Source organism: Scyliorhinus torazame, chromosome 21 (assembly GCF_047496885.1).
Source record: "Scyliorhinus torazame isolate Kashiwa2021f chromosome 21, sScyTor2.1, whole genome shotgun sequence".
Lineage (NCBI taxonomy): Eukaryota > Metazoa > Chordata > Chondrichthyes > Carcharhiniformes > Scyliorhinidae > Scyliorhinus > Scyliorhinus torazame.
In genome coordinates, this window is record NC_092727.1 from 58,050,521 (window position 1) to 58,063,183 (window position 12,663).

At 52.2% G+C, this 12,663-nt stretch overlaps 1 protein-coding gene across 11 annotated transcripts in view; it reads right to left on the minus strand.

The window, feature by feature from the left end:
* LOC140398303 (rho GTPase-activating protein 32-like) overlaps window positions 1-12,663 on the minus strand; it is a 792,529-nt gene that overhangs the window by 35,840 nt on the left and 744,026 nt on the right. For all 11 annotated transcript variants that reach the window (XM_072486839.1, XM_072486840.1, XM_072486832.1 and 8 more), the window contains 2 exons: window positions 12,533-12,604; window positions 1,008-2,354 (listed from right to left, as the gene is read on the minus strand). In XM_072486839.1, the coding sequence (XP_072342940.1) occupies window positions 1,008-2,354; window positions 12,533-12,604 (1,419 nt within the window). The remainder of the gene's footprint in view (window positions 1-1,007; window positions 2,355-12,532; window positions 12,605-12,663) is intronic.

Consider the following 12,663-nt stretch of genomic DNA (forward strand, 5'->3'; position numbering starts at 1 on the left):
CCGGGGCCTTCCCCGACTGCATGGCCTTCAAGCCCTCTACTACCTCCTCCAGCCCGACCGGGGCCCTCAGCCTTTCTACCCATCCACCTTCGGGAAAGTCAGCCCATCCAAGAAGTGCCTCATTCCCCTCCGGCCCCCCAGCGGGTTCGGATCTGTACAACCTACTATAAAAGTCCCGAAAGGTCTTGCTCACCCCCTCCGAGTCCCCAACTAAGTTCCCATCGCCGTCAACAACTTTCCCTATTTCCCTAGCTGCCTCCCTCTTCCTGAGCTGATGTGCAAGCATCCTACTGGCCTTCTCCCCGTGCTCGTAGATCGCCCTTCACCTTCCTGAGCTGCTCCACTGCCTTTCCTGTAGTTAACAAACCAAATTCCGCCTGCAGCCTCCGGCGTTCCCTTATTAGCCCTGCCACTGGAGTCTCCGCATATCTCCTATCCACTCGTAGAATCTCTCTTACCAGTCGGTCCGTTTCTGCCCTATCGGCCCTGTCCCTGAGAGCCCGGACCGAGATCAGCCTTCAGCGCTTCCTAGACCACCGCTGCTGGGACCTACCCTGTGTTGTTTACCTGCAGGTAGTTCAGCATGCACTTCCTCTACCTCTCGCAGACCGCTTCGTCCGCCAACAGCCCCACATCCAACCTCCATTGCGGGCGCTGTTTACTATCCATACTGACCTGCAGGTCCACCTAGTGCGGAGCATGGTCCGAGATCGCAATCGGCGAATAACCCGTGTCCACCACCCCCGCCAACAGAGCCCTGCTCACAACAAAGAAATCTATCCGGGAATACACCTTGTGAGTGTGGGAGAAGAAAGAAAATTCCTTGGCCCTCGGCTGCCTAAATCTCCAAGGATCCACCCCCCCCCCCATCTGCTCCAGGAACCCTTTCAGCTCCTTTGGCATTGCTGGCACCTTGCCTGTTCTCGAGCATGGCCGGTTCAGGCCTGGATCAATAACCGTAATCCCATAATCAGCCTGTGCGGTGTAGCAATATTTTTAACATTTACCTGTGTGTGAATGGGTGGATGGTACTGCCTTGTTTTGGCTGATAAGCTCATGCCAGTCTGGACTTTGCCTTTTTGCTTCCACATGCGAATGGGTAGATTGTAGAGGCTTACTTTGATTTGTCAGGTCATGCCCATCTGGAATTTGCCCTTTCGCTCCTGCTTGCGAAAGGGTAGATGGTACAGAGTTGCTTTGATTCGTTAATTCAGGCCAATGTGAATATTTCCCTTTTATCCCTGCTTGTGAGTGGATTGATGGTGCTGCCTTGTTTTGATTGCTCGGTTCAAACCAATCTGAACTTTGTCCTTTCATCCCGGCTTGTGAATTGGTAGATGGTGTAGACTTGTTTTGAACGGGGAGATCATGCCAATCTGAATTTTGTCCCTTTGTCCCCATTTGTGAATAAGTAGGTGGTGGTGTTTTGTTAGGGTTGATCAGTACCTGCCAATCTGGACTTTTCCATTTTGCCCCCACTTGTGAGTGGGTAGATTGTACAGCCTTGTAGTGATAGGTCTGATCATCCCAATCTTGACTTTGCTCTTTGGCTTCAGTATCTGTTCGAACAGCAGAAAGTTTGCTGTGGATCTCCTGACGGCATCCCTCAGGTAGTTGCATGTCACTGGTCTTCAGCAGCATTGACATCATTTGCGGAGGTGACTGGTTGATATTGCTGTTCCCTGCTTGGTTTGTGCGAGGTGTAGATGCACCCAGTGAAACAGCTGCCATATTGCCAATCATTTCAGATACTCGCGTTGGTAGAGAAATTGTCATAGGTTCAGAAATGGTCAACAGAGGGGACTTGGGAGACTTGCGTCCAATCTTTGGCGAGAAAGCATGAACTACCTTTTCTGCAAAGGAGGTTGGTTTAGCCAGTTTCTCGTCAGTGGGGCTTAGATCTGGAGAGAAGAAGGGGCTCATCAGCTTATCTGGGGAGTGAGAGGCTAGTTCAGAACTAGTAGCACTTCCAGGGGTCAGGCACACACTGCTAAAATCTGACTCCCTCTTGCTGCTATTTGACTTGTCTTTTCCACTGGTTGAGGAATCCATCTGAGATGTGCTGCTATCAGGACCTGCAAGCTCTGCCCTTGGTGGACTACATTGAAAGGACATTGGGTCAAAGTCCAATCCTGCTGCTCCCATATCTGGTGGACTCAATTCTACATCCTCCATTCTGGGAGACATCAGTGCAGGGATTTGGCTTCTGGCATGCCCTCTTTCATTCTCAGCATTGGGTAAGTTATCATAGGAGTTGCAGTGGTTGAGACCAGGAAGGCCAGCAGCATTGAAGGAAACAGAGAGAGCATCACTGCTGGACCGAGGCCTTCTAGGTCTGTACACCTTGGATTCTCCTAGGAAAGAAAAAGCAGCATATTATTCACCACAAGCCTGCGATATCAATATGCACAGGTAAGCAATCAAACCACATTGTGTGCCACAGTATTTACCCTTCTATATATATTCCAATGTTACAAATTACATGCTTGCTTTGTTATTAGACAGAATTTCGCATCATGTCCATTCCTGAGGTTGTTCATTCTCTCACCAACTCTGTAAAACAGTTTCCTGCCATCAGACTGTATGAATTAACTAGAAGGATGAAAGGTAACAAGTCCTGTTCACCTAAACTGTGTTAAAATAATTTTCCTTTCCTTCCTGCAAAACTGACATTGACCTAATGCCTTATCAGTCAATAATGGATCAGTCTTCTTGGTCTGATGCCGACCGTGACCATCTAATGAAGATGCTAAAACATAACAGAAATAGAACAGCCATCTGAAAACACAAATCCATGCAAACAAAGAGGCACAATATCAAAATTAGTGTGAGGCTGTACAGGGGTGATGTCTGGAAGCACCACTTCACAAACAGAATTCTCTCCTGCAAACATCTTTTGAGACTGGAGGGGGTGGGGGTGCAACTGAAAACTTTAAAACCATGACTTGTATAAAAACAAAATATTTCAGATGCTTGAAATTTGAAATAAAAACAGAAAATGCTACAAACACCGAGCAAGTCTAGTGGCATCTGTCAAGTGATAAACTATCTGCACTTTGTTTTTTTTTGTTGACAGCAACAGTTGATGATAATTTGTTTATCCTATTTACACCTACTGCAGATCCATCATTACCCCCTTTGCCATTTAATGCATTTTACTCTATCACAGACCTTCCCTGTTGTTGGTTCCCCCTCCACCACTTTCTGTGCCTTGGTACTTGCTTAAAATCTTTTACATATAACTTTTTCTAGTTTTGAAGCAACATCATTGACCTGAAGCACTATTTTTCTTTCCAAAGATGCTGCCAGACTGGGTGTGTATTTCCTGCATTTTTAATTTTTATCAATATGATTTTTGTTAGGCAATGGTATTAGTGTTCACGGAATCATGGTGGGTAATGGGAGCTAGGAAATAGATCCACGAGCTAAAAGCTACTTCTGTTTCGATGTTCCAGCAGTATTTCTTGAGAGGGAGACTTGTTCAGTCTTTCAGCTCACACTAACCAGCACAGAACATAATTTTTAATTATCAATTTATTCTTTCCAGTCCTGTTAAATGTTGTAACTGTGAGTTGCACAATATTGGTGTTAGCTTCATGTTTACTGAAACGAGAGAGGTTTTAAATCTGAAATCCTTCAGTATTCTGAGAGTGATCACAATAAAAGGACATCTGTTAATTCACTCTTACCTTTGATCTGGTAAGCAAGTAGCTAACCTAATATTGTACACAATGAGAATATACAAGTATTTAATTAACTTTTGAGACTGCCCAACTGCAAGATTGAAAGTTATAATGGTGTTCAGATTGAGAAGTACAAATTCAGAGAGAAAATTATTTAATTATCAAAAGCATTAAATTTGTCACATCACAAACTGATGAACCATTGCAACAATTTATACAATGATTGTAAATCAAGTACCACCACATTAACTGAGCAAATGAATCAGTGTCCACTCATTCATCAAAATCACAACCATGAATAGGAAGAAAAGGCTCACTCTCTGCCTGCTGGCCCAGTGACATTGGGATTACAGTCTCTGCCTGCTGGCCTAGTGACATTGGGATTACAGTCTCTGTCTGCTGGCCCAGTAACATTGGGATTACAGTCTCTGCCTGCTGGCTCAGTGACATTGGGATTACAGTCTCTGCCTGCTGGCCCAGTGACACTGGATTACAGTCTCTGCCTGCTGGCCCAGTGACACCGGGATTACAGTCTCTGCCTGCTGGCTCAGTGACATTGGGATTACAGTCTCTGCCTGCTGGCCCAGTGACACTGGATTACAGTCTCTGCCTGCTGGCCCAGTGACACCGGGATTACAGTCTCTGCCTGCTGGCTCAGTGACATTGGGACTACAGTCTCTGCCTGCTGGCTCAGTGACACTGGATTACAGTCTCTGCCTGCTGGCCCAGTGACACCGGGATTACAGTCTCTGCCTGCTGGCTCAGTGACATTGGGATTACAGTCTCTGCCTGCTGGCCCAGTGACACTGGATTACAGTCTCTGCCTGCTGGCCCAGTGACACCGGGATTACAGTCTCTGTCTGCTGGCTCAGTGACATTGGGATTACAGTCTCTGCCTGCTGGCCCAGTGACACTGGATTACAGTCTCTGCCTGCTGGCCCAGTGACACCGGGATTACAGTCTCTGCCTGCTGGCACAGTGACACCGGGATTACAGTCTCTGCCTGCTGGCTCAGTGACACTGGGGTGAGTCTCAGCCTGCTGGCTCAGTGACACTGGGGTTACAGTCTTTGCCTGCTGGCTCAGTGACATTGGGATTACAGTCTCTGCCTGCTGGCCCAGTGACACTGGGATTACAGTCTTTGCCTGCTGGCTCAGTGACATTGGGATTACGGTCTTTGCCTGCTGGCACAGTGACATTGGGATTACAGTCTCTGCCTGCTGGCCCAGTGACACTGGGGTTACAGTCTCTGCCTGCTGGCCCAGTGACATTGGGGTTACAGTCTTTGCCTGCTGGCTCAGTGACATTGGGATTACAGTCTCTGCCTGCTGGCCCAGTGACACTGGGATTACAGTCTTTGCCTGCTGGCCAAGTGACACCGGGATTACAGTCTATGCCTGCTGGCTCAGTGACATTGGGATTACAGTCTCTGCCTGCTGGCACAGTGACACCGGGATTACAGTCTTTGCCTGCTGGCTCAGTGACATTGGGATTACGGTCTTTGCCTGCTGGCCCAGTGACATTGGGATTACAGTCTCTGCCTGCTGGCCCAGTGACACTGGGGTTACAGTCTCTGCCTGCTGGCTCAGTGACATTGGGATTACAGTCTTTGCCTGCTGGCTCAGTGACACTGGGATTACAGTCTCTGCCTGCTGGCCCAGTGACACTGGGATTACAGTCTTTGCCTGCTGGCCCAGTAACATTGGGATTACAGTCTCTGCCTGCTGGTTGAGCGACATTGGGATTACAGTCTCTGCCTGCTGGCTCAGTGACATTGGGATTACAGTCTCTGCCTGCTGGCACAGTGACATTGGGATTACAGTCTCTGCCTGCTGGCTCAGTGACATTCGGATTACAGTCTCTGCCTGCTGGCACTGTGACACCGGGATTACAGTCTCTGCCTGCTGGCCCAGTGACACTGGGATTACAGTCGTTGCCTGCTGGCTCAGTGACACTGGGGTTAGTCTCAGCCTGCTGGCTCAGTGACACTGGGGTTACAGTCTTTGCCTGCTGGCTCAGTGACATTGGGATTACAGTCTCTGCCTGCTGGCCCAGTGACACTGGGATTACAGTCTTTGCCTGCTGGCCCAGTGACACCGGGATTACAGTCTCTGCCTGCTGGCTCAGTGACATTGGGATTACAGTCTCTGCCTGCTGGCCCAGTGACACCGGGATTACAGTCTTTGCCTGCTGGCTCAGTGACATTGGGATTACGGTCTTTGCCTGCTGGTCCAGTGACATTGGGATTACAGTCTCTGCCTGCTGGCTCAGTGACACTGGGGTTACAGTCTTTGCCTGCTGGCCCAGTGACACTGGGATTACAGTCTCTGCCTGCTGGCCCAGTGACACTGGGGTTACAGTCTCTGCCTGCTGGCCCAGTGACACTGGGATTACAGTCTCTGCCTGCTGGCTCAGTGACATTGGGATTACGGTCTTTGCCTGCTGGCCCAGTGACACCGGGATTACAGTCTCTGCCTGCTGGCTCAGTGACATTGGGATTACAGTCTCTGCCTGCTGGCCCAGTGACACCGGGATTACAGTCTTTGCCTGCTGGCTCAGTGACATTGGGATTACGGTCTTTGCCTTCTGGCCCAGTGACATTGGGATTACAGTCTCTGCCTGCTGGCTCAGTGACACTGGGATTACAGTCTCTGCCTGCTGGCCCAGTGACACTGGGATTACAGTCTTTGCCTGCTGGCCCAGTAACATTGGGATTACAGTCTCTGCCTGCTGGCTCAGTGACATTGGGATTACAGTCTCTGCCTGCTGGCCCAGTGACACCGGGATTACAGTCTCTGCCTGCTCGCTCAGTGACATTGGGATTACAGTCTCTGCCTGCTGGCTCAGTGACACTGGATTACAGTCTCTGCCTGCTGGCCCAGTGACACCGGGATTACAGTCTCTGCCTGCTGGCTCAGTGACATTGGGATTACAGTCTCTGCCTGCTGGCCCAGTGACACTGGATTACAGTCTCTGCCTGCTGGCCCAGTGACACCGGGATTACAGTCTCTGCCTGCTGGCTCAGTGACATTGGGATTACAGTCTCTGCCTGCTGGCCCAGTGACACTGGATTACAGTCTCTGCCTGCTGGCCCAGTGACACCGGGATTACAGTCTCTGCCTGCTGGCACAGTGACACCGGGATTACAGTCTCTGCCTGCTGGCCCAGTGACATTGGGATTACAGTCTTTGCCTGCTGGCTCAGTGACACTGGGGTGAGTCTCAGCCTGCTGGCTCAGTGACACTGGGGTTACAGTCTTTGCCTGCTGGCTCAGTGACATTGGGATTACAGTCTCTGCCTGCTGGCCCAGTGACACCGGGATTACAGTCTTTGCCTGCTGGCTCAGTGACATTGGGATTACGGTCTTTGCCTGCTGGCCCAGTGACATTGGGATTACAGTCTCTGCCTGCTGGCCCAGTGACACTGGGGTTACAGTCTCTGCCTGCTGGCTCAGTGACATTGGGATTACAGTCTTTGCCTGCTGGCTCAGTGACGCTGGGATTACAGTCTCTGCCTGCTGGCCCAGTGACACTGGGATTACAGTCTTTGCCTGCTGGCCCAGTAACATTGGGATTACAGTCTCTGCCTGCTGGCTGAGTGACATTGGGATTACAGTCTCTGCCTGCTGGCTCAGTGACATTGGGATTACAGTCTCTGCCTGCTGGCACAGTGACATTGGGATTACAGTCTCTGCCTGCTGGCTCAGTGACATTCGGATTACAGTCTCTGCCTGCTGGCACAGTGACACCGGGATTACAGTCTCTGCCTGCTGGCCCAGTGACACTGGGATTACAGTCTTTGCCTGCTGGCTCAGTGACACTGGGGTTAGTCTCAGCCTGCTGGCTCAGTGACACTGGGGTTACAGTCTTTGCCTGCTGGCTCAGTGACATTGGGATTACAGTCTCTGCCTGCTGGCCCAGTGACACTGGGATTACAGTCTTTGCCTGCTGGCCCAGTGACACCGGGATTACAGTCTCTGCCTGCTGGCTCAGTGACATTGGGATTACAGTCTCTGCCTGCTGGCCCAGTGACACCGGGATTACAGTCTTTGCCTGCTGGCTCAGTGACATTGGGATTACGGTCTTTGCCTGCTGGTCCAGTGACATTGGGATTACAGTCTCTGCCTGCTGGCTCAGTGACACTGGGGTTACAGTCTCTGCCTGCTGGCTCAGTAACACTGGGATTACAGTCTTTGCCTGCTGGCTCAGTGACACTGGGATTACAGTCTCTGCCTGCTGGCCCAGTGACACTGGGATTACAGTCTTTGCCTGCTGGCCCAGTAACATTGGGATTACAGTCTCTGCCTGCTGGCTCAGTGACATTGGGATTACAGTCTCTGCCTGCTGGCTCAGTGACATTGGGATTACAGTCTCTGCCTGCTGGCCCAGTGACACTGGGATTGCAGTCTCTGCCTGCTGGCTCAGTGACACTGGGATTACAGTCTCTGCCTGCTGGCTCAGTGACATTGGGATTACAGTCTCTGCCTGCTGGCCCAGTGACACTGGGATTACAGTCTCTGCCTGCTGGCTCAGTGACACTGGGATTACAGTCTTTGCCTGCTGGCCCAGTGACACTGGGATTACAGTCTCTGCCTGCTGGCACAGTGACATTGGGATTACAGTCTCTGCCTGCTGGCCCAGTGACACTGGGATTACAGTCTCTGCCTGGTGGCTCAGTGACATTCGGATTACAGTCTTTGCCTGCTGGCCCAGTGACACTGGGATTACAGTCTCTGCCTGCTGGCCCAGTGACACTGGGGTTACAGTCTTTGCCTGCTGGCCCAGTGACACTGGGATTACAGTCTCTGCCTGCTGGCCCAGTGACACTGGGGTTACAGTCTCTGCCTGCTGGCCCAGTGACACTGGGATTACAGTCTCTGCCTGCTGGCTCAGTGACATTGGGATTACGGTCTTTGCCTGCTGGCCCAGTGACACCGGGATTACAGTCTCTGCCTGCTGGCTCAGTGACATTGGGATTACAGTCTCTGCCTGCTGGCCCAGTGACACCGGGATTACAGTCTTTGCCTGCTGGCTCAGTGACATTGGGATTACGGTCTTTGCCTGCTGGCCCAGTGACATTGGGATTACAGTCTCTGCCTGCTGGCTCAGTGACACTGGGCTTACAGTCTCTGCCTGCTGGTTCAGTGATACTGGGATTACAGTCTTTGCCTGCTGGATCAGTGACACTGGGATTACAGTCTCTGCCTGCTGGCCCAGTGACACTGGGATTACAGTCTCTGCCTGCTGGCCCAGTGACACTGGGATTACAGTCTTTGCCTGCTGGCCCAGTAACATTGGGATTACAGTCTCTGCCTGCTGGCTCAGTGACATTGGGATTACAGTCTCTGCCTGCTGGCCCAGTGACATTGGGATTACAGTCTCTGCCTGCTGGCTCAGTGACATTGGGATTACAGTCTCTGCCTGCTGGCCCAGTGACACTGGGATTGCAGTCTCTGCCTGCTGGCTCAGTGACACTGGGATTACAGTCTCTGCCTGCTGGCTCAGTGACATTGGGATTACAGTCTCTGCCTGCTGGCCCAGTGACACTGGGATTACAGTCTCTGCCTGCTGGCTCAGTGACATTGGGATTACGGTCTTTGCCTGCTGGCCCAGTGACACTGGGAATACTGTCTCTGCCTGCTGGCTCAGTGACATTGGGATTACAGTCTTTGCCTGGTGGCCCAGTGACACTGGGATTACAGTCTCTGCCTGCTGGCTCAGTGACATTGGGATTACAGTCTTTGCCTGCTGGCCCAGTGACACTGGGGTTACAGTCTAAGCCTGCTGGCTCAGTGACACTGGGATTACAGTCTCTGCCTGCTGGCCCAGTGACATTGCGATTACAGTCTCTGCCTGCTGGCCCAGTGACATTGGGATTACAGTCTCTGCCTGCTGGCCCAGTGACATTGCGATTACAGTCTCTGCCTGCTGGCCCAGTGACATTGGAATTACAGTATCTGCCTGCTGGCGCAGTGACATTGGGATTACAGTCTCTGCCTGCTGGCCCAGTGACACCGGGATTACAGTCTCTGCCTGCTGGCCCAGTGACACTGGGGTTACAGTCTCGGTCTGCTGGCTCAGTGACATTGGGATTACGGTCTTTGCCTGCTGGCTCAGTGACATTGGGATTACAGTCTCTGCCTGCTGGCCCAGTGACACTGGGGTTACAGTCTCTGCCTGCTGGCCCAGTGACACTGGGGTTACAGTCTCTGCCTGCTGGCTCAGTGACATTGGGATTACAGTCTCTGCCTGCTGGCCCAGTGACACTGGGATTACAGTCTCTGCCTGCTGGCCCAGTGACACTGGGGTTACAGTCTCTGCCTGCTGGCCCAGTGACACTGGGGTTACAGTCTCTGCCTGCTGGCCCAGTGACACTGGGATTACAGTCTCTGCCTGCTGGCCCAGTGACACTGGGGTTACAGACTCTGCCTGCTGGCTCAGTGACATTGGGATTACAGTCTCTGCCTGCTGGCACAGTGACATTGGGATTACAGTCTCTGCCTACTGGTTCAGTGACAGTGGGATTACAGTCTCTGCCTGCTGGCCCAGTAACACTGGAATTACGGTCTCTGCGTGCTGGCCCAGTGACACTGGAATTACAGTCTCTGCCTGCTGACCCAGTGACACTGGAATCCGGTCACTGCCTGCTAGCCCAGTGACTCTGGAACCCGGTCACTGCCTGCTAGCCCAGTGACACTGGAAATCCGGTCACTGCCTACCGCCCAGTGACTCTGGAATCCGGTCACTGCCTGCTAGCCCAGTGACACTGGAAATCCGGTCACTGCCTACCGCCCAGTGACTCTGGAATCCGGTCACTGCCTGCTAGCCCAGTGACACTGGAGATCCGGTCACTGCCTACTGCCCAGCGACACTGGAATCCGGTCACTGCCTACCGCCCAGTGGCTCTGGACATCAGGTCACTGCCGACCGCCCAGAGACACTGGAATCCGGTCACTGCCTACCGCCCAGTGACACTGGAATCCGGTCACTGCCTACCGCCCAGTGACTCTGGAAATCCGGTCACTGCCTACTGCCAAGTGACACTGGAATCCGGTCACTGCCTACCGCCCAGTGACTCTGGAAATCGGTCACTGCCTGCTAGCCCAGTGACACTGGAAATCCGGTCACTGCCTACCGCCCAGTGACACAGGAATCCGGTCACTGCCTACCTCCCAGAGACACTGGAATCCGGTCACTGCCTGCTAGCCCAGTGACACTGGAAATCCGTTCACTGCCTACCGCCCAGTGACTCTGGAATCCGGTCACTGCCTGCTAGCCCAGTGACATGGAAACCCGGTCACTGCCTACTAGCCCAGTGACACTGGAATCCGGTCACTGGTTGCTAGCCCAGTGACACTGGAAATCCGGTCACTGCCTACCGCCCAGAGATACTGGAATCCGGTCACTGGTTGCTAGCCCAGTGACACTGGAAATCCGGTCACTGCCTACCGCCCAGTGACTCTGGAATCCGGTCACTGCTTGCTAGCCCAGTGACTCTGGAATCCAGTCACTGCCTACCGCCCAGTGACACTGGAATCCGGTCACTGGTTGCTAGCCCAGTGACACTGGAAATCCGGTCACTGCCTACCGCCCAGAGATACTGGAATCCGGTCACTGGTTGCTAGCCCAGTGACACTGGAAATCCGGTCACTGCCTACCGCCCAGTGACTCTGGAATCCGGTCACTGCTTGCTAGCCCAGTGACTCTGGAATCCGGTCACTACCTACCGCCCAGTGACTCTGGAATCCGGTCACTGCCTGCTAGCCCAGTGACATGGAAACCCGGTCACTGCCTACTAGCCCAGTGACACTGGAATCTGGTCACTGGTTGCTAGCCCAGTGACACTGGAAATCCGGTCACTGCCTACTGCCCAGAGATACTGGAATCCGGTCACTGGTTGCTAGCCCAGTGACACTGGAAATCCGGTCACTGCCTACAGCCCAGTGACTCTGGAATCCGGTCACTGCTTGCTAGCCCAGTGACTCTGGAATCCGGTCACTGCCTACCACCCAGAGACACTGGAATCCGGTCACTGGTTGCTAGCCCAGTGACACTGGAAATCCGGTCACTGCCTACCGCCCAGAGATACTGGAATCCGGTCACTGGTTGCTAGCCCAGTGACACTGGAAATCCGGTCACTGCCTACCGCCCAGTGACTCTGGAATCCGGTCACTGCTTGCTAGCCCAGTGACTCTGGAATCCGGTCACTGCCTGCTAGCCCAGTGACACTGGAAACCCGGTCACTGCCTACCGCCCAGAGACACTGGAATCCGGTCACTGGTTGCTAGCCCAATGACACTGGAAATCCGGTCACTGCCTACCACCCAGTGACACTGGAATCCGGTCACTGGTTGCTAGCCCAATGACACTGGAAATCCGGTCACTGCCTACCACCCAGTGACACTGGGATGATGGTCACTGCCTGCTAGCCCAGTGACACTGGGATTATGGTCACTGCCTGCTGGCCCAGTGACACTGGGATTACAGTCACTCTGTGGAAGTCTTGTAGAGCTATGTTACAGATATTGACTGCACAGCTGAAAACAAAGATTGCATTTAGTTTATTTTCATTAATGTGCAATTGTTTTAACCTTGTTTACCATCTTATTTAGTGGGGCCTTCACGGCACACCAGTGTACCAGAGCACACCGGTTTGAAACCTCTGCACTAGTGTTATTGGTCATGGCTGCAAGAGAGCAACCTCCTGATAATGGTAGCAGCATAAATGAACAGATGCAATATGGAAACCTATTGCACCACACAAACATGCCGTTACCTATAAGCAAGCACACTTCAATATGTAAGATACCAGGTGAATGCACTGATGAATGGAGAATGCATCGAACTAACCTTCAACATTGTGCAGAGATGAAAGAGACTCCTCACTTTTAGCAGAGCGAAGTGTTCCTGAATCACCCCTGGCTGATGGGAAGACAACACAATCACAAATGTTCAGAAGGAAACCAATCACAACTGTCTAT